At 35.2% G+C, this 20,735-nt stretch overlaps 1 protein-coding gene across 1 annotated transcript in view; it reads left to right on the top strand.

Annotated features, from left to right (window-relative positions):
• The first annotated feature begins 1,213 nt into the window (after nt 1-1,213).
• LOC147558694 (receptor-like protein EIX1) overlaps nt 1,214-20,735 on the top strand; it is a 29,184-nt gene continuing 9,662 nt past the window's right edge. Inside the window, exon 1 of the mRNA XM_086659066.1 lies at nt 1,214-3,314. Within this exon, the coding sequence (XP_086515192.1) occupies nt 1,214-3,314 (2,101 nt within the window). The remainder of the gene's footprint in view (nt 3,315-20,735) is intronic.

Below are 20,735 nucleotides of genomic sequence, written 5' to 3'. Positions count from 1 at the left end.
CAAAAGTTTAAAAAAGACAATTTTGAAATTCGAAATACAAGTCACCAAACAATAATTTCAACTAACTTAAGTAGTAGATAATTTAGAAAAAAAAAAAGTGTAAGTAGTAGAAATTTTCTAGAAAAAAAAAATATTGTGTGTGGGACTCGATCCCTGGACCTCAATAGTGAAACATAATTGTTTCACCAACTAAGCCAAGGAATAATTATGTTTGAAAAAAAAAGAAATATATATATATATATATGTATCTAATATAACGGGAAATGTCGCATAACATTAACGAGTCACGTTAGGGGCGTGGGGGCCTGCGCCCCCACGGCCCCCTATGTGGGCTCGCCCCTGCATTGAAAGGATTGAATAACAAAATTTAATGGGTCAGAAAATTCTACAGATTTTAAAGAGTCTCCAATCAATCATACTCTCACAATACTTGTAAGTCTCAATCAGATAGGTGGACTACTGAAATATTTTGAAAAATTTTGTATCTAGAAAGACATTGGCTGAAAAGAATTAGAATCTAGCTAAATGTACACCTAGAAGTAAATTTTCCAAAAAAAATAACTTAAAGGTAGAGACGACGACGACTATTGATTCCGAAATTTTGATACTTAACATACTACATCACATTTTTTTCATAAAAAGTTAAAACTTCCACATTTTTTTATCAAGTTAACTCTTTTAAGCTGTTCGAGGGCTTTGAACAAAGAAAAAAGTTTTAGTCACAGTCATACCCCCTAAGGGCCGTACAAGTTACCCTATAGTTCATTATTTATATCCGTCATACCCCAAGTCCAATAAATCATATATTCCCCCTCTCTTGTGAATCGAGCTTCGAATCTTTGGGATTTTGGAGTAAATGCGATACACACTAAGTAGCAGTTGTTGGCAAATCAAACCCATTGAGAGGGCCGATGGATAATCAAACTTAACAAGGTAGAAAAGTCCGAAGACTTGAGAAAAGTCTACGACTAATTTTATTGTCCCAATCTTTGGAAGTTTCAATGGACCCATACTTATTTGTTACTCTCTTTGTGGCCATAACATCTTAAGATCTTACGCCCCCATGATGAATTGAGTGGTTGTACAGAAAGCCGAGTCTTGAGACTGATTACCGAGAGAAGGTCTTTAGATTTTGTGTGTGTTTGTATATATATATATTGACAATTTAATTTGAAAACAGAGTTAGTTTCTGGTTTTGATTTAGTACTTAATAATGGAGTCTAGATCTATTTCTCTAATGATCTTTCTTGCTGCATTTTGCTTATTCATACCAGATTACAACAAGTTCAGTTTTGGTTTTGTTTGTAAGGAAAGGGAGAGACAAGCTTTGTTGGCCTTCGGAGCAGATTTAAAACATCTAAATACTTCATATTATGATGAATATTATGAAAATTATTATTATTATGCAGAGAATATATTATCTACTTGGGATGGTAAAGAATGTTGCAATTGGACAGGAGTTTTCTGCAATTGGAAAACGGGAAATGTTGTTGAACTTCATCTTCAAAAATTATCACTAGATGGTAAATTAAATTCTTCTCTGCTTGAACTAAAATATTTAAGTCATTTGAACTTGAGCTTTAATAATTTTGAGGGTAGTAAGTTACCTTCTTTCTTGGGGTCCCTCCATAATTTGAGGTATCTCAATCTACGAGGAACAAATTTTGGTGGAATTATTCCTCCGGAACTTGGAAACTTATCCGATCTTCATTTTCTTGATATTAGTTACAACCCCAAGCTAGATGTTAGTGATCTTCAATGGCTCTCTCATCTTTCTTCTCTCCAACATCTTGACATGAGTCACCTGAACCTCAATAGGGTAAGTCATAAGTGGGTACATGTGATTAACATGCTCCCATCTTTAGTCGAGTTACGTCTTGCTTTTTGTGGTCTAGATTCATCCATAGTACCAACTCTTCCACACATAAACATTACATCTCTTTCAATTCTCGATGTTTCTTATAACAACATGAGTTCTTCATTATTACCTGCATGGTTATATAATCTTACTAGACTTGAAGAACTTGATCTAAGTTGGAATTATTTCCACGGACCGATTTCAGAAGACATTGGTTATTTGACTTCAATCAAGAACATCGATTTAAGCTTTAATTATGAGCTTGAAGGGGAGATACCAAATACCTTGGGAAATCTATGCAACCTGCAGGTATTACTCTTGGATTTAAATAAACTTCATGGAGATATATCTGGATTTTTAGTAAATTCATCTAGATGTATAACCAGTAGTTTGAAATGGTTGGGTTTATCAGCTAACAAACTTTCTGGCCCTTTGCCTGAGCAATTGGGGAAATTACAGAATCTCGAATACCTCTATCTCGCCCATAACTCATTTTCTGGTTCAATTCCCTCGTCGTTAGGAAGATTATCATTATTAAGGGGTTTATTCCTTGATGGAAATGAATTACAGGGCGTTGTAACTGAAGCTAACTTCGCCAATCTCCGAAGACTAAAACTGTTGTTTATTGATTCAGTTGATTTGAAGTTGAGATCTGCTTGGAAACCTCCATTTCAACTCGTACGGTTATCATTTGAAAATTGTCACATAGGATCTGGATTTCCCCAATGGTTAAAAACACAAACAAAATTAGAGTATATTGATTTATCCAAAACAAGAATTTCAGGTACAGTTCCTACTTGGTTTTGGAACATGTCTTCTCAAATGAATTACTTGAATCTAGGCCACAATAGTCTCACTGGAGAATTACCAAAGTTATTGAAATTTAGTTCTACTCATGCATTAGTTAACTTGACTTCCAACTATTTTAACGGCCCACTACCTAGTGTATCCAATGTTTCAATGCTAGATCTTTCTCACAACTTCTTATCTGGTCCTATTTCCTCTTTCCGATGTCATCCAGAGTTGGGCGAAATGTGTACATTACGATATCTTGATCTCTCAAACAATGCCCTGTTAGGAGAGATTCCAGAATGTTGGTTTCACTCATTATCTTTGGAGTTCCTAAAGTTAGAAAGTAATAAGTTAACCGGAAAAATTCCAAACTCTATTGGTTCTTTAGTTCAATTACAATCCTTGCATTTGGGTAATAATTCTTTATCCGGTGAAGTACCTCAGTCATTGCGAAACTGTACCATGTTAATAGTGATTGATCTTGGCGAGAATAAATTCAGTGGAAGCATATCAACATGGCTGGGAGCAGACTTTGCAGATCTTATACTTCTTAGGTTGCGTCTAAATAAGTTCAGTGGTAGTATTCCAGAAGCACTTTGTAACCTTAATTTACTACGAATACTGGATATTGCCTATAATAGATTATCAGGATCAATTCCAAGATGTTTCAGCAATTTAAGTGCCATGGCTTTGAAGCAAGAACTAAGCACCGACAATTTAGCCACTGACGAAAGCACTTCGCTGGTGACAAATGGAAGACGATATGAGTATAGAAACTTTCTTATACTATCACTTGTTACAACCATGGATCTTTCTAGAAACAACTTATCCGGGGAAATTCCTCAAGATCTAACGACACTTCATGAGTTACGATTTTTGAACTTATCAGAAAATCAGCTTACAGGAAAGATCCCATATGAAATAGGCAAGATAAGCATACTGGAATCTCTTGATTTGTCAAGCAACAAACTTTCAGGTGTAATTCCTCAAAGCATTATAGAGTTGTATTCTATGAATCACTTGAACTTGTCGTACAATAACTTGTCAGGTGAAATTCCTTCGGGTAACCAATTGCAAAGCTTTACGGAACTGAGTTATCTTGGCAACCCTGAACTCTGTGGTTTTCCAGTCAAGAACTGCAATGGCAATGAACACACTCAGCCGTCCGGAAATCGTGAAGGAAAACAAGATGATGAGGATGATTGGCTTGAGATGAAGTGGTTTTATATTAGTGCAGGATTGGGATTTGTAACAGGTTTTTGGGGTTTCTGTGGGGTGTTATTATGGAAGCAATCTTGGAGACATGCTTATTTTGGGTTCATTACTTCTATGACACAAAAGCTCTTCAAGTTTTGTGCATGGTAGTTTTGAAATATGTATTGATGAGGTAATAATACCTATTCTAAATAACAGACCAATCTGATTTAGTGACTTTTTTTACCTTGTTTGTTTTTTTGGAACTGTTGATGCAAATTCTGGTTTAGTATTCGGTTATGGTCTTTTGGTTCTGGCTTTTAGTAGTGATTTTCTTTTGTTTTTTAGGGTGTAATTAGTTATTCAGGACAGAAGAGGGTTAAGATGAGCTAGTAGCTGAAGGAGGATAATGGGGTAATGGTGGGAAAAGATTCATCTGGTGATGAACAAGGAGAATTAGTTCATACAGCAGATGGTAAAGATAATGATGAATTGAATACAGAGGCTAATTTAAATGATAATCAAGAAGCTTCTCCCCAACATCCTCATGGAGCCGCTATTGATAGTGATACAAATGCTGATAAATTGAAGCAGGACAAAACCTTTCTGGGTTCTAGTTTTTAGGTTTTTTTTTTTTTTTACTTCCCATCCCCTCTAATCAAGTAACTAGAATTGAGTCTAAGAAATTTGAAAGCTTATTGGAGAAAGAAAAAAAAATTGATTATGAATTTTGTTTGTGTGTGTGTGTGTGGGGGGGAGAGACATTGAGAGGGAGAGGTGGATAGTGAGAGGGAGAGGTGGATATTGAGAGAGAGAGAGAGAGAGATCCATCGTTGTAACAAGTAAAAGAGTGTTACTATTACTCATGTTGTCTTCCATTTGTCTCCAGCAAAGCAGTTTCGTTATAGGTTCCATGAATGGAGATGCTAAAATAGTCCATCGGATTTTTGCTTCAAAGTCGTGGCACTTAAATTGCTGCACTTAATTGCTAAAAAAAACATCTTAGAATTGATCCTAGTGAGCTGCTATGAGCGATATCGAGTATTTGTAGTGTAATAATGCTACAAAATGCTTCTGGAATACCACTATTGAACTTATTTAGATGCAACTTAAGAACTATAAGGTTTGCTTCTAGCCATGTTGCTATGCTCCAGCTGAATTTATTCTCACCAAGATCAACCGTTATTTACTTGGTACAATTTCGCAATGACTGAGGTAGTTCACTCGATAGGAAATTATTACCCAAATGCAAGGTATCCAAATAAATTGAAGAACCAATAGAGCTTGGGATTTTTCATGTTAACTTATTGCTTGTTGGAATCTGACCCAAAAACGCAGAGGACGCTTTTTTGCATATTTGAGTGGGGTCCACTCGTCTAAATAGCTCAGAGTAGGTATCGTTGCATTCGTGTCGCTGAGAGCTTGAATTTCGACTAAAGATTTACATCAAACAGATTCCATAAGAATAAGATATTAATATTTGAAGTCGGAGTTATAACATGGGAGCTGGGAGCTAATTATAGTTAGTCCCACATCTAGTACTAAAAGAAAATCGTTAAGACTTATAAGCAATTACTCACTCATACTTGTGTAATACGTGAGATGTGATATAGTGTTTCACGTGGTTTGCACCACGCAAACAGCGCACACGCATTGGCATTTAGAGGCGCCCGCACACACTGTGCATCGTCGCTAGAAGCGTGGGAGCCTTTTTCTTTTTAGGTACATTAGATGTAATCCAACAGGCGAGAACTTTTCTGGTAGTGATCACACGGATCACCATCTAACGGATCAGGACAGTCTTGTTGTCTGGCCAAAGTCGGTTAGACTCAACAGTCATTATGACTGTTGACCCAACGTCCACGGTGACTGTTCTTAGTCTATAAAAGACTTATAAACTCAAACTGAAAATAAATCACTTCGAAGTAAAAAATATCCAGAGAAGGAATTAAGTAAAAGTTCATATTGCTTGCAAGAGTTCGCCCGATTTCGGATCAGAAAGGTAGAACAGTTGTATCCTGGGAGGCAAATCGCATTACTATTGGTTCAAAATACGGTGCGACTATTGTCTTAAGGAAAGAGTGACCAACTCGCCTATGTCCTTCATTAATTTATATCATCTGTTAATTTAATTTGTTAGATAAGTTTATCATTGTTCTGAAATTCAGAACAATACGAGTAATAGTCAGAACTCTGACTTTTTATGATCAGTATACCGATAATAATGATCCTAAGACAATACTTCCTCAGTTTAGGTTACTGATTTGTGTGTATTTTCTTTGATCAGAAAGTAATGACATCAAACAATGATTTCATCCGTGTCACTTTTGGTTCATCCACCCACGGAGAGAAACAAGAAAAATTCAAGGGGAATGATTTCAAACGTTGGCAACAGAAGATGTTGTTTTATTTAACAACATTAGGACTTGTCAAATATATATCAGACCTGAAGCCAGTTCTAAACGAGAACAGAGATGTTCAACGTTTGTCTCCAATAGATGCATGGAAGAACAATGACTTTCTTTGTAAGAATTATATACTGAATGGTTTAGATGATAGTCTCTACAATGTGTATTGTGTTTTTGAGACATCAAAAGAATTGTGGGAGACATCATCCAACAAGTATAAAGTCGAGACTGCAGGTAAGAAACTTTTTATTGTAGATCGATTTTTGGACTTCAAGATGACTGATTCAAAACCAGTCGTGGTGCAAGTTCAAGAATTCCAGATTATACTACAAGAGGTGAAGGCTGAAAATATAGGGACCAATGAAGCCTTCCAAGTAAGATCAATGATTGAAAAATTGCCCCCTGCTTAGAAAGACTTCAAAAATTACCTGAGACACAAAAACAAAGATACGAGTCTCGAAGAATTAATACTGAAACTCCGAGTTGAGGAGGACAGTAGACTTGAAGAGAAGAAAACAGAGAAACCTTCCTAGGAGGCCAAAGTTAAGTTAATTGAAGGTGAACCAAAATAGAAGTAAAAACGCTCAAACCAAGAAACAGGTAAGGCGGCGAAATCAAAATTCAAAGGTGACTATTTTAACTGCGGTAAAAAATACACCTTGCCAAGGACTGTCGCTCAAAAAATGGCAAGGTAAATAAAAAGAAAAAGTTGAAGCAGCAAACCTCGTTAGTAAAAGACAAAGAACTCCAAAATTTGTGTGCTATGATGACAGGAGTTCAATAAGTGACTGAAGAGATGCAAAATATGAACATTTGTTCTGTCAACTCTGAAGTTATCCTAGTTGCCAACCCAAATGAATGGTGGGTTGACACTGGGGCTAGCCTCCACGTTTGTGCAGACGGGAACATGTTCTCTACCTATCAGAAGGTTGAAGATGGCGAATCTCTGTTTATGGGAAACTCTTCAACTTCGATGGTTGAGGGCAAAGGGGGGATTATTCTTAAGTTTACCTCTGGAAAGGAGGTAACTCTGAATGAAGTCTTTCATACTCTAGACATAAAGAAGAACTTAGCCTTTGGATCCATGCTTAGTGATAGGTCCAAAATAGGTCTATTCCCGCGAATATACGGGGTCAAGTTATAGTATGTTAGTAAATCGGGAAACCGTCCCAAGGGATAGGTAGGCAACTTCAGATATTGAAGGCAAGTTTAACCCAATAATCAAGATGTCAATAGCTACTTAGACTAAAACACACACACACCACACTTCATAAATTTGGTGATTGATTTGTAAGAAATAAGAAAACAAATAAAACTAAATAAACTATCTAAGTGAGAGGTGAGAGAGATTTAGGAGAAGAGTCGCAAGAAGTCGGATAAGATTCGGGTGAAAGTCAAGTGAGAGAGATACTTTGGTTCACAAGATTGATAACGATTACTACTAATTATCTACTAGAATGGAAAGTTAATTAACTTCACCCACATACATTAACACTCCAAAGTATAATGCGTCACAATAAGTATAATCGATAACAAGTTACTATGCATCGACTATCTAGCTATGTACGCACTATCTAATTACGTATCAATGAACTAATATGACATTCCACAGTATAATGCGTCACAATAAGTATAATCGATCACAAGTTACTATGCATCGACTATCTAGCTATGTACGCACTATCTAATTACGTGTCAATAGACGATTAAGATCGAGGCCTCTAATTCATAAAATTAGACGAAGTTTATTGAACTCGCATTTAAGAAATAATAAGTAATTCATCATAAATCAAATCAGGCTTCACAAGTATTCGAATACAAGAGTTAGCTAAAATATTGAATGAACAATAAATGGAAAAGAAAATGATGAGAGAATCCCCCTTTTTCGATGTGGTTGGAGGCTAAGGTCGTCGGAAAATATGAGTCTTTAGGGTGCAGCCGATCTCCCCTTAGCAAATTTTGGGTTCCCCATAACGACCACCATCATCTTCTCCATTTAGAACACAACCTCCATTAAAGCTAAACCCTAGTTTTCTCTCTCTAGCAATCTTCAACCAAAATCAAATCAAACTACATGGGAAGCAAGCCAAGGATGAGGGGAACAAAAGCCCTGAGGTTTCGGATCAAAAAGGTTACCGGAAAAGTCATAAAAAGTCCGGCCAAGTTGAGAACAAATCCGGCCAAATGATGAAGTTCCGACCAAAAATGGCTAGATCCGGGCCAAGAGCTACTGTCCCTAGGTCGTCCCGTGCTATACCCGAGCCGTCCCGTGCAAGATAGAAGCATTCCGAGTAGATCCGAGCACGTCCCGTGATGTCCCGAGCAGCCTAGAAACGTCCGGCCGAGAGGAAGCTGTTGTTCCCGCGTCTCTGTCCCGTGCGTGCTGCTGTTCCCGTGCATGCTGTTGTTCCTGCTGGAAGCTTCAGACCGAGCTGGTGTTCGAGCTCGGGAAGCTTCCCGAGCAGCAGCTCGGCTGCTCCCGCGACCTTGGTGTGCCGGCCAAAGTTGGCCGGCACTCCTCCTTCTCTCTTGCTCTCTCAACTTTTCAAACCCTAGAAACCTTTCTCTTGGTGAAGAACACTCAAAACCCTAGTTTCCTTCTTGCCTCCTTTTCTCTCTCTTGCTTGGGGAAGAAGATGAATAGTTCTTTGACCCCCTAACTTGATTAAAACCCTAGACTTAGTCAAACTTGACTAAGTCTTTAGACTACAAATGGGTGCCCTTAAGATCTCTACACATTTCTTCTTCTCTTAGTATTTCTTGGGCTTGTACTTGGTTTTGGGCTTTGATTTATAAACCAAGAGGGTGCCTCTAGCTTCTTCTTTACCATCTAACTTCAAGACAAGACTTCGACTTCTTTCATTCACAACTTTCCCGTCCGAACTTCAAATTGATTTTCATTTTCACCGTCAGACTCATCATTACCTCCACTTGTAATTTGATTTGCTTGAAGTCATTTTCTCTTGTTTTGGGCACATGAAATGATAGTGATAATTCACTCCTTTTATTCTGAATCACACGCTTGACTCCAAAATAGGTACCTAGAAAGAAAAACACATAAAATATTATTGATAACACTCGAAAAACACTAGTTAGTCTAAGTTAGGCTCTCCAAATGTGACATTTTCGTGTCACATCACTTAGCAAGAATGGTTTTAAGATGGTTTTCGAATCTGATAATTTTGTACTGTCTAAACATGGAATGTATGTGGGAAAGGGATATATGAGCGGTGGGTTCTTTAAATTAAATGTAGTAACACTAATGCAACAGAATATCAATAAAATTACTTCTTTTGCTTATATTGTTGATTCATCTTGTATTTGGCATGAACAATTGGGACACGTCAATTTTGACTCCCTAAGAAAATTGATGAATTGGGGTTTGATTCCTAAATCCGAGATAGACTTTAACTTAAAATGTTAAACATGTGTCAAGTCTAAGTTATCTAAAATTCCATTCAAATTAATAGAAAGGACAATAAAACCATTAGATTTAATTCACACTTATATTTGTGACGTAACAATGGTTCACACAAGAGGAGGAAAGAAATACTTCTCTACTTTCATTGTCGATAGCACTAGATACTGTTACGTCCACTTAATAAAAAGCAAGGACGAAGCAGTGGAAAAATTTGAAGTATACAAAGATGAAGTGGAAACTCAACTAAATAAGAAAGGTCGCGGCTTTGGGGCATAAAGAAAATTCTCCGGGGAATAAAGACTTAGTCAATCAAAATTGACTTAGGAGACATATTTATTTTTAGACTAAAAATAAATATGATTATGGTTTAGCACTTAATCTTCATCTATACCTCACCTCCACCCCACAACTTTCCACCACCACCACCACCACCACCATTTTTTTCTTCTTTTTCTTCAACTCAGATAAGTCGCAAGAAGATCTTTCATTTCTTCAAACAACAATCGATCTCGACTTCCACTGCGAGAACAGATGATCCGCAAAAGAAATTCCAGCGGGAATAGAAACTCTAACAAAATGTTTGTTCATCAATCATAAAGGACCGACTTTTTGCTTAGTTGAAACCTTTGATTCGAATTCTTTTGTATATACTTTGATTCGATTTGTCACCTTGTTTGTGGTATTATTGGTTTCTCACTCTAGGGTTTTTATGAGTTTCGAATAGGAATTATCCAACCTTAGGGCTTTCACAAAAAAACAGTGCCTCTAAATTCTAATGCTTCTTTACGTCATTAAAGTTGGTGGCCGGCTTCTCGATTTTTCATCGTTTTCTTGATTACGTGTTGTCTATTAAGAAGGGTTTTGTGTGACTGTCTAAGATTTTGTTTTGCTTTGGTCTGAAAATTTCTAGGTTTTTGGGGTTTATCAGTAACCTAATCTATGGTTTCAATGGTTTCTTTATGTTTATGGCTTTATTGATTAAGTGATAGAGGGGAAGAGAGAGAAGAAGATTTCAATGGTTTCTTTATGTTTATGGCTTCGTTGATTAAGGGACAGAGGGGAAGAGAGATAAGAAGATTTAGCAAGGGAAAGCTAAAGATTTAGGAAGGGAAGACTTACCTGACCACTAAAATTTAATAGGTATACTTCGATTAAGGAGGATTCTCGTTTCTTCTTCCCATTTTCTTACTGCTAGGTGTTAACTCTATCATGTAGAAGTGAAGATTGAATTGAATCTAATTGTTGATAGAGTTATTCACGAGAGAGAGAGAGCGAGAGATTAGGGAGTAAAAAACAAAAAATTCAAATTTTGGACCAAATACAAATATGTCCCCTAGATCAATTTTTGTTGACCAAAATTTTTATGCCCCGGAGATTTTTCTTTATTCCCCAAAGCCGCGGCCATAAGAAAATAAAAATGTTGAGAGGTGATAGAGGTGGAGGATACGAATCTCCATTTGCTGAAATTTGCGCCAAAAATTGTATAATTCATCAAACAACAGCACCTTACACACCACAACAAAATGGTATAGAAAAGCGGAAAAACCTAACCTTAAAGGAAATGATGAATGTTCTATTAATAAGTTCTGGTTTACCCCAAAAGTTTTGGGGGGAAGCTATTCTTTCTGCAAATTATTACTAAACAAAACTTCCCACAAGAAAACAAGAAATATACCATATGAATCTTAGAAGGGCAGAAAACCTTCTTTTAAATTCATAAAAGTGGGGTGTCGGGCCAAGGTTATGGTACCACTTCACAAACGGATTAAGGTTGGACCAAAAACAGCAGAGTGTGTTTTTATTGGCCATGTAATAAACAACAACGCATATAGGTTTTTGCTGTATAAATTTGAAATAATAAATATTCAGGTAAATACTATTTTAGAGTCAAGGGATGCCGAATTCTTTGAATTAATTTTTCCATATAAACCAACCGTGGATGAACAATCACTAAAGAGAAAACGTGATGAAAATGAAAAAGGCAAGTCTTTGGAAAAGTCTATTAAAGACAAACATGCAAGAAGTTGAAAGAACCTCGAAGAGGAAAAAGAACACGAGTGTCTAAAGACTTTGGACCTGATTTTCTTACTTATGTGTTAGAAAATGATCCATAGACTTACTCAGAAGCCATGGCTACTCCAGAAGCTACATTCTGGAAAGAATCCGTGAATAGTGAAGTCGAGTCTATTTTAGCTAATCACGTTTGGGAATTAGTGGAATTCTCACCAGGATGCAAACCTCTAGGTTGCAAATGGATTTTCAAAAAGAAAATGAAAACGAGTGACTCGATATATAAGTACAAGGCTAGACTGGTTGCAAAGGGAGTTAGATAACGAGAAGGGTTTGATTATTTCGACACTTACTCTCCTGTCACTCGAATTACATTGGTTCTGTTATTACTAGCCATAACCTCTATATATAATCTGGAAATACACCAGATGGATGTAAACACAACCTTCTTGAATGGACATTTAGAGGAAGAAATCTATATGATCCAACTTGAAGGGTTTGTTGTACCCGGTCAAGAAAGAAAAGTATACAAGCTTGTAAAGTGACTCTATGGGCCAAAACAAACTCCTAAGCAGTGGCACTTGAAATTCGACAATACACTAATATCAAACGGTTTCAAAATAAATGAATGTGACAAATATGTTTACACTAAGACCACTAACAAAGGATGTGTAATCCTATGTTTATATGTCGATGATATGTTAAAGTATGGGAAATAATTTGGATATCATTAAAGCTACAAAAAGGATGTTCTCTAAAATTTCGATAAGAAAAGACTTAGGTAAAGCCGAAGTCATTCTTGGGATTAAAATTTCTAGAACTCTGAGTGGGATGACTTTATCTCAATCTCATTACGTTGAGAAAATCCTAGAAAAATTTAGTAAAAATAACTTGAAAGTTTTAAGTACACAGAACCAAGTATAAATTTAGTAAAAAAAATATTGATCCATTGTAACAACACTTCCACCCATAGACTTTACATTTTTCAATTCTTGATCTTTCTGACAACATGATGAATTCTTCATTACCTGCATGGTTATAAGTTTTCCCCTTTGTCTTAGTTATGAGAAAAATATGAAGAATAATGGTAGCAATAAACGAAGAAATGAAAGTAAATAAGACAATGATTTTATCGTGGAAACCTCCTCAATATGAAAAGTAAAAACCATGTGACAAGTAGTCCACTCCAAATCGAAGACCTGGAAAAAGATAGCAGCAATTCGAACTAGACGCTCAATCTTGCAAGGATGAGGCTGAAGTTTTGGCCTCTGATTTGAAGATCGTTGTTACTGATAGAGACTTTTGGAACCTCAGGATGAACAACTGAAATCTAGTTTGGAGCTGCAGACTGAGCAACTGAATTCTCGCATGTCTATTATGTGGAAACAACTCGAGGCGTATAAAGAGAAAGATGATGGTCTTCTTGGCCAGACGCAGAAAGATAAGCTATCATTCTAGACCCCCAAACATAACATCTTTGAGCTGGCCAATCTAAATAAAGAGAAGACGCTTGCGGATTTGAGGCGTCGAGATGAATTCTATGTATATATATATATATATATATATATATATATACTAGGGTATAGCCCGTGCCTCTGCCACGGCATAATTTCTTGTGAAAATAAGTAGGAAGTGGGAAGGAAGAGAATTTAGTGGGTGGTTTGTAACTAATTTTGTGAACATGGAGAGATTATAGGATGTTAAGGGAGAGAATATGGGTAAGTGGTTATTATTTAGCAGTGAAAAAAACGTGGGATATAGTGGTTTTTTGTGGTTGGTTATCAAAAAAGTGGGAGAGAATTAAGGAGCCTCTGATTTGGTGGGTTTGAAATTCAATTTTAGTCGTTAGATTAGATAATTCTTGATGAATATCGGACGGACGTGAATATCCAAAACATAAATCTACGGTCCACCTCAAAAAACACCATTGTGTTTTATATAATAGATATATATATATTTCTCTCTCTCCCTCTATAATATCATATTTACCTTCCCTCCTATGTTTCTTGGTTTTAAAGTTTACATTAGGTCGAAGGAGGCCGAAAGTTGAACGATACTTCAACGTGGTCATGCCAAATTTATGTTTTATGTCTCTTTTAAGATTTAGGGGCGAATTTTCTAGGCTCGTCTCGATGACCTTACTCAAATTTGACTTGATAACACCGAATTCAACTCCAAAAACTAGTTTAGTGTAGTTCAATTCCATACGCCCATGTTGAACTTGTAAGTGAAATTCGACACGAGCCAATTGAATTGTGTTATAGAATAACAACTCATCTTAACGGTTTTCAACTCCAGTAGCACATGAAATCTGGGAAATTTTGAGTCGGTGCAGTTGAGCTGAATTTTCTTTGGCAAGTGCAGTCTTGTTTGATTGAAATTTACACATCAATTTGCTTGAACCAGACAAGATCACCTTTGGCGCTCCACAATTTTTTTCTTCGTACAACCAAAAATAATTCATCAAATGCGTTAGCGGATGTTTCCAGAAATTAGATTTTTTTTTATAGTCCTTTGGCATTTTCCCAACATTTTGAAATTTCCTTCTTGTCGGGACAAGGAGATTTCAGTGAGAAGAAGATGAGTACTTAGGGATTTGAGTTTTAAGGGGATTTAGGGTTAAGAAAGAGAAAACTAACTAATGTGGGTGATAAAAACTCTCAATGTTAGTTGTTTGATGAGACATGAAAATGTCCCATCTGGATCTCTTAACTTGGTTAGTTAGTCCATTTCAAACAGTTACTCTGATTAATTACTTGTTTCTCTTGTGTAGGTGTCTTCTACGGAAATGAGCGCAAAAAATAGATAAGAACGGAAGAAAGACACACAAAAGGGCATTTTGGTCATTTGGAGACTCTGGTCAGAATCTAATGTTGATATTCTGATGAGAAGAAGAGCCCAAGACAAACCTAACGGTGAAAGCGGAAGTCAAATCGGAGGTCTGATGAGAAAATTATAGCAGGTCAAAGTTTTGGTAAAAATCAGGTTAACTGAAGGCTTTCACTGACACATGGCGGCTGATGCGATAGAAAAGTTTTCGGTACTCTGGTGGTCCCAAGCGGGTGCTACCAGAAACTATTCAAGATTCTGATTCCATGTGATGCGATGCAGGATAAAAAGTAAAATGGGAAGATCAGAGATGTACACGCTGGTCAGCTTCCATCCGACAGTCATGTTTATGGAGACGCACTTTAAATCGGTAACCTTTGCTTCATTGAATCGCACGTTTCTCCAATCAAACTTCGAAATCTCACGTGGATTTTTTTTGGGAAACCAAAACCCTATTGGAAACAACTAATTGGCTCAATCCACCATATTATACTTTCTTCAATGGATCTTTCTCTCATTCTCTCATTTCTATCTATCTCTAAATAAACAGTAGTGAGAGAAAGTGTGATATCAGAGGAAGAATCAAAGGAAATAACAGATTTGGAATTAGAGAGAGGATGAAGATTCGTTAGAGAGGGAGAGAGAGAGCTTGAAAGGAAAAGAGAGGAAAATTCCAAAGCCCAAAATTGGGCCCAAAATACTAAACAAAACCCAACCCGGAATAATATCTAAAAAAACCCAAAACGTGTAGTTACCTTATTATCCTCTTAAAACAAATACATACCCCTTATGTCCCTCACCCATTTCCCGCCCAAAACTGCTTTTGGTTGTCATTACGTTAGCGCCCCACATGTCTATCTCAACATCTCTTTCTCTCTCTCTCTGAATTGATTAGACACAAAAACCACCCTCAAAAACTCTCTCTCTCTCTCTCTCTCTCTCTCCAATCTAAACGTTTTTCGGCTACTCTATCTCTCTCTCTCTATCTCTATCTCTCTCAATCGAGACGTTTTTCAGCTAATCACTCTCTGAATCAAAAAGTTTTCCGGCTACTCTCTCTCTCTCTCTCTCTTAATCCTTCAAAAGTATCTTAATCTTCTCATTTTCTGTTCGGAATTGTTTCAACAAATCGGCTGCTTCTATCTCTTCTTCGAGCATCACCAAACCTTAATTTTCTGTTCGAAAGTGTTTTACACACAGGTTCGTCCTCAACGTCTTCTTCGTCTCTCTCTGTTTTTCCTCAACATCTTCTTCGTCTCTCTGTTCTTCGTCAAGTTTTAGGTTTGGTTTGTTGATGAAATTACGGGTTTGTTTTAACATTTTGGGTTGTGTTGAAGAAATTAGGGTTTCGTTTCAAACATTTAGGACTTTGTTTATGATTTTTGGGGGTTTAACTTGCTCTTAACTTGATGTTCTTCGTTAATGTTGACGACATTTTGGTTTATGATTTAACATTTATGGATTTTGTTTTTGAGATTCTGAAGCATGCATCTTTACAATAGCTAATTTTGGGGTTTATGGTTCTTCGTCAAGTTTTTAGGTTTGGTTTGTTGATGAAATTCGGGTTTGTTTTAACATTTTGGGTTGTGTTCAAAAATTAGGGTTATGTTGAGAAATTTAGTACTTTGTTTATGATTTTTTTGGGTTTTACTTGATTATTACAGTGATGTTCTTGGTCAATGTTGCAGACATTTTGGTTTATATATTAACATTTGGGGGTTTGTGTTTGTAAGTCCAGTTTTTGGGTTTGGTTTGTTGATGAAATGAATGGTTTGATTTAAAATTTTGGGTTGTATGCCAAAAATTAGGGTTGTGTTGAGACATTTAGTACTTGGTTTATGATTTTTGGGGGTTTTACTTGATTATTACAGTGATGTTCTTGGTCAATGGTGCAGACATTTTGGTTTATGTTTTAACATTATTGGGGTGTTGATGGATTTTGTGGTTTTTACCGAGTAAAAATTGATATGTTGTAGACATTTTGGGTTGTGTAGAAACATTTTGGTTTTGTTATCAACATGTTGGGGTCTCTTACAAACATATCATTTTGTGCAGAACAATTAAAAAGATTGTGAAAGTAACAACAACAAAAAAAAGGAGAAGCAGCAGCAAGACAACAGGTTGTACAAAGAGCTAGCCCTAGAAAGAGGGCTAGTGAAGAGACAACAACTGCAGGGCCTAGTAAAAAAGGTAAAAAAATATTAAAGGTGACTGAATCACAGACCAAGGTAAGATATTCTCAAAACATTTCAAACAATGTTTAAGCATTTTACATAATTTCAAAACATTTTGGAGTATGTTTCATGAATGTTCCTGCATTAATGTATGTGTTTGGGCATTTTGAAGAATGTTTAGGACTGCATATGAAATGACATAAGATGTTTCTCAAACATTTTGCATAGTGTTCGGCATTTTATCTAATTGTCTAACATTTTTCATAATGTTTAGGAATGCACATGAAATGACATAAGGGTCTGTGCAAAAAGTTAAAATTTGGGGATAACAGTGGCATTATTCCTAGGGTTCTGTGTAAAGTTATGGAAACCAGTGGCATCAGATTTTTTTGGTACACATTTTAGAAAATGATCTCGCATCATTAACAGTGTTCTAGCATTTTAAATAATGTTTAGGTGTGCAAGGTAATAACAGCAATTGCTTCTCAAACAATTCGAACAATGTTAAAGCGTTATTGATAATGTTGCCATATTTACAAGAATGTTTAAGAATTGCAGAAATTGTTCCTCAAGCATTATGTATAATGTAGCATGCAAGTTACCTAATCTTCATCCATTTCAGAATATATTTGTACATTAGTGGTGGTGGTATGGAATTTTACAAATTGTTTGCATAAGTCTTACAGTGTCACCCAATGACGGGAGACAGCTCAAGAGGGGCACATTGGACTCTAATGATTTATGATGTATTTCTACACAGTTGGACGCATTATAATTCCATGTTTTTTTTATATGAAGATGGCAAAGACTTGCCAAGTAAATGCAAAAGAATTTTCAGCTTACGTTGAAAATGTCATGGAAGAGACAGGGTTTACAATGTTTGGTAGCAATAGAAAGTACGGCAGAATTTATGGGGCGTCGACATACCCTTCACAAGGTGAAAAGTAAGTGTTTTAACTTTTTATGTTATGTTCAATGTGAGAACATCAATATTTATTATGTGATCATTTCTCATAATGTCGAAATATCAGTGTTTATGTTGTCATCTTTTTGACAATGTCGTAAAACATTCCTCATAATATTGTGGCATTTCTTATTATGTTGATAACATTGATGAGAATGTTGAAGAACTCTTTATTATGTCGGTAACATTTTCTTTATGTCTTCAACATCCCGGAGGTCTGTTTGTTATTTTGAAAATCGAAGAAGTGGTGGCAAACTGTCAGAGAGTCGGCCAGAAAAAAGAAACAGAAGAAGAAGATTGGAAATATTGGCCCAAAGGAAGAGGGCAGAGCTAACCCACATGATATTGGAGAAAAATACGCTATACTAGAGGTTGAACCTTGATTGAAAGTGTGGTAGAAGAAACAACATTTTTTGGGAATGTAAAGGCAAAAATGAAGTGGTAAATTATTTTGTGATGTTAAGTAGTGACATTGATTCGCTCTGGGATCTTGATGTGTAAACAATATGGAGAAAATTTGTTTAATATATTTTTCTCTTCTTCAACAAATATGAGATGCATAGACAACAAATAGTTTGTCTGACAAAGGAAACAAAATATGAAAACACAGTAGATAATGTTAGAGACATTCTTGAGAATGTTTACAAAAGTGATGGCAATATTTTATTTTTTTTTTTTGAATTGGTAAGCGTGTGCCTCGAACCCTTGACCTCTAAGTTGGAAGACTTACCTCTTACCACTTGAGCCAAGGGTTGTTGGCAAGTGATGGCAATATTCACTTTTGTTGACAAAATGCTGACAAAATGGTGACAAAATGTTGGCCATGTTGCTAACATTATATGATTCAGATAAATAGATATCATTTTTGTTTAAGAAAATATATGAAGGCACAATCGATGATGTTCTAACATTCTTAAGAATGTAACGTACAATTAGTGACGGATTCAAAATTAGTTGCAGGGGTGGCTAAAATTAAAGAAACTTTTTCGACAAAATTCTGATCCATGTAAAGAAAATTTTCAAAAAATAATTTAAATTAAAATCACATATAAATGATAAACTAGTAGTTTATTCGGCAGAAATGAGTTGCACTACCAAAAATCTATAGCTAAAGTGTTTCAAAAAAAATTATAATTTACTTAAAATTTTATAGACTCAAACATACTTAAACTTGTATTTGCATTAGATATATCAGAATAAAGTACTTTTCATCCTTAATAAGAAAAAAGTCCCAAATACAACAACAATTATATTTTGCAAAAAAGAACAACAATTATAACAATAAAGTTTTATTTGGAGAAGAAGCGAATAAATACAATTACCAAACAAAATTATTGTCACTAAAAACGATAGTTTAGAGTAAATAAAATGAAAAGAAGTTAAAAAGATCAGTCTAATAAATAAATTTTGACCATGTTGCCATTAATGTAAGTTTGAAAGGTTGGTTTTTTTGTTGAAACAAAAAGATAATTTAAAAGTACAAAGTAAAGAGTAAAATAAAAATAAAAGGGTCCGTGGGTATATAGACCAAAATAATATTCAAAAAAGGTTTATGATCCAATCTTCCCAAAACATGGATATTTAGTCCTTTTACATTATGGACATAATAACCCATTCTTTATGAGAAAACTACCGTCCATGTCCCTCCTACAAAAATCACGGGATTTTTAATTTTCCAGGGTGAATTTGGAATGTTTCTAATGTGGGCGTGATTTAGGGGATTTAAAGCAACTAACTATAAATCCGAAATTGATTTTTATCTATCTCCTAACCGTTTTGGAAAGCAAATCTATTTCCAAAATCAATTCAAAACAAAAATCGTAACCAAATCAATTTTCTCTCTCTTTACAGATTTGGAAACCAAATCAATTTTCTCTCTCTTACTATGTAAATTTTTTTCGATTCAAATCAATTTTCTCTCACTTAACTTTCAGATTTGGAAATAGTATATTTTCTAGGATCAATTTAGCGTGATTTGGGGGTTAATATACAAAACATATAAATATCATTTTCTCTCACTTAACTTTCAGTTTTGGAAATAGTATATTTTTCTGAAAACATTAAAGCAACATATGTTTTCGTTTTTACTCATACATAAATACACATAGAATACAAATTATGAAACAAATACGTAAATTATGTATTATTTATGATGAGGAAACCATCATTTGTCAAATATACAACATAATTATCAAATGTATGTGGGTCTTGTTCAATAAATTACACATAATTTCTTTTACATTACATATAATTCCTTTACATTCTGTTACAAAAAAAAGTACAAAATCTTCTTTGGTTCAAAAATGGTGCCCGTCCATGTACTCTCCATTAGTTTCGTTGACTCACTTTGATTTGATGATTCTCTTTGAAATTTCATCTGGTATATCAAATCTACACACATAAATACACATACATTAAAGAAAAAAAAATCATATATTGTATTATAAACTACATGTACAATTTCGTAAATTATATATAATGTTTGTCAAATTTTGGCAACATTTGAAGGTTTTGAGTAGTTTGGTAAACTTATCAAGGCTAATGTTTTTGGTGAAAAGTACACGTAACGGTAAATAAATAATACATAATTTATGAGCACTTATACGTAAATTATATACATAATGGTAAGAACATGAAGATATACGCAAATTATATATACTTTACTGCAAAGTACACGAGATTTGATAGTAAAGCGAAGTATTTTTACTAATGAAATGAGTATTGTTTTGGTGTTAAAGCACGGGTAATGTTCTGTAAATTACCCATAATTTACTATAGATTGTGGTAATTTACGATACAGTACATGTACTGTAAATTCTGTTATGAGTAACCGTACGAAAGAACAAATGTTTCATAAATCCGTATGGATTGAAAAACCAGATCTGAACAAAAAAAATGAGAATATCATTAAGCTTAAACTACAAGTCTAAAGATATCTGCTATGATGATTGATTGCAATAATGTCAAACAATAGTTGAAGGATTAAACATTAAGATCAAAAACATAAATGAAATTTTAAGAGAGAGAAAGAAAATAAACATCAAACATTCGATTGATAATTGATAATCTGATCTCACGAAATATC

Source organism: Eschscholzia californica, unplaced genomic scaffold (genome assembly GCF_041429995.1).
Source record: "Eschscholzia californica isolate CP2 unplaced genomic scaffold, dmEscCali1.0.p SCAF_2, whole genome shotgun sequence".
In the NCBI taxonomy this organism is placed as follows: Eukaryota; Viridiplantae; Streptophyta; class Magnoliopsida; order Ranunculales; family Papaveraceae; genus Eschscholzia; species Eschscholzia californica.
This window is presented reverse-complemented; position numbering and strand designations above follow the sequence as displayed.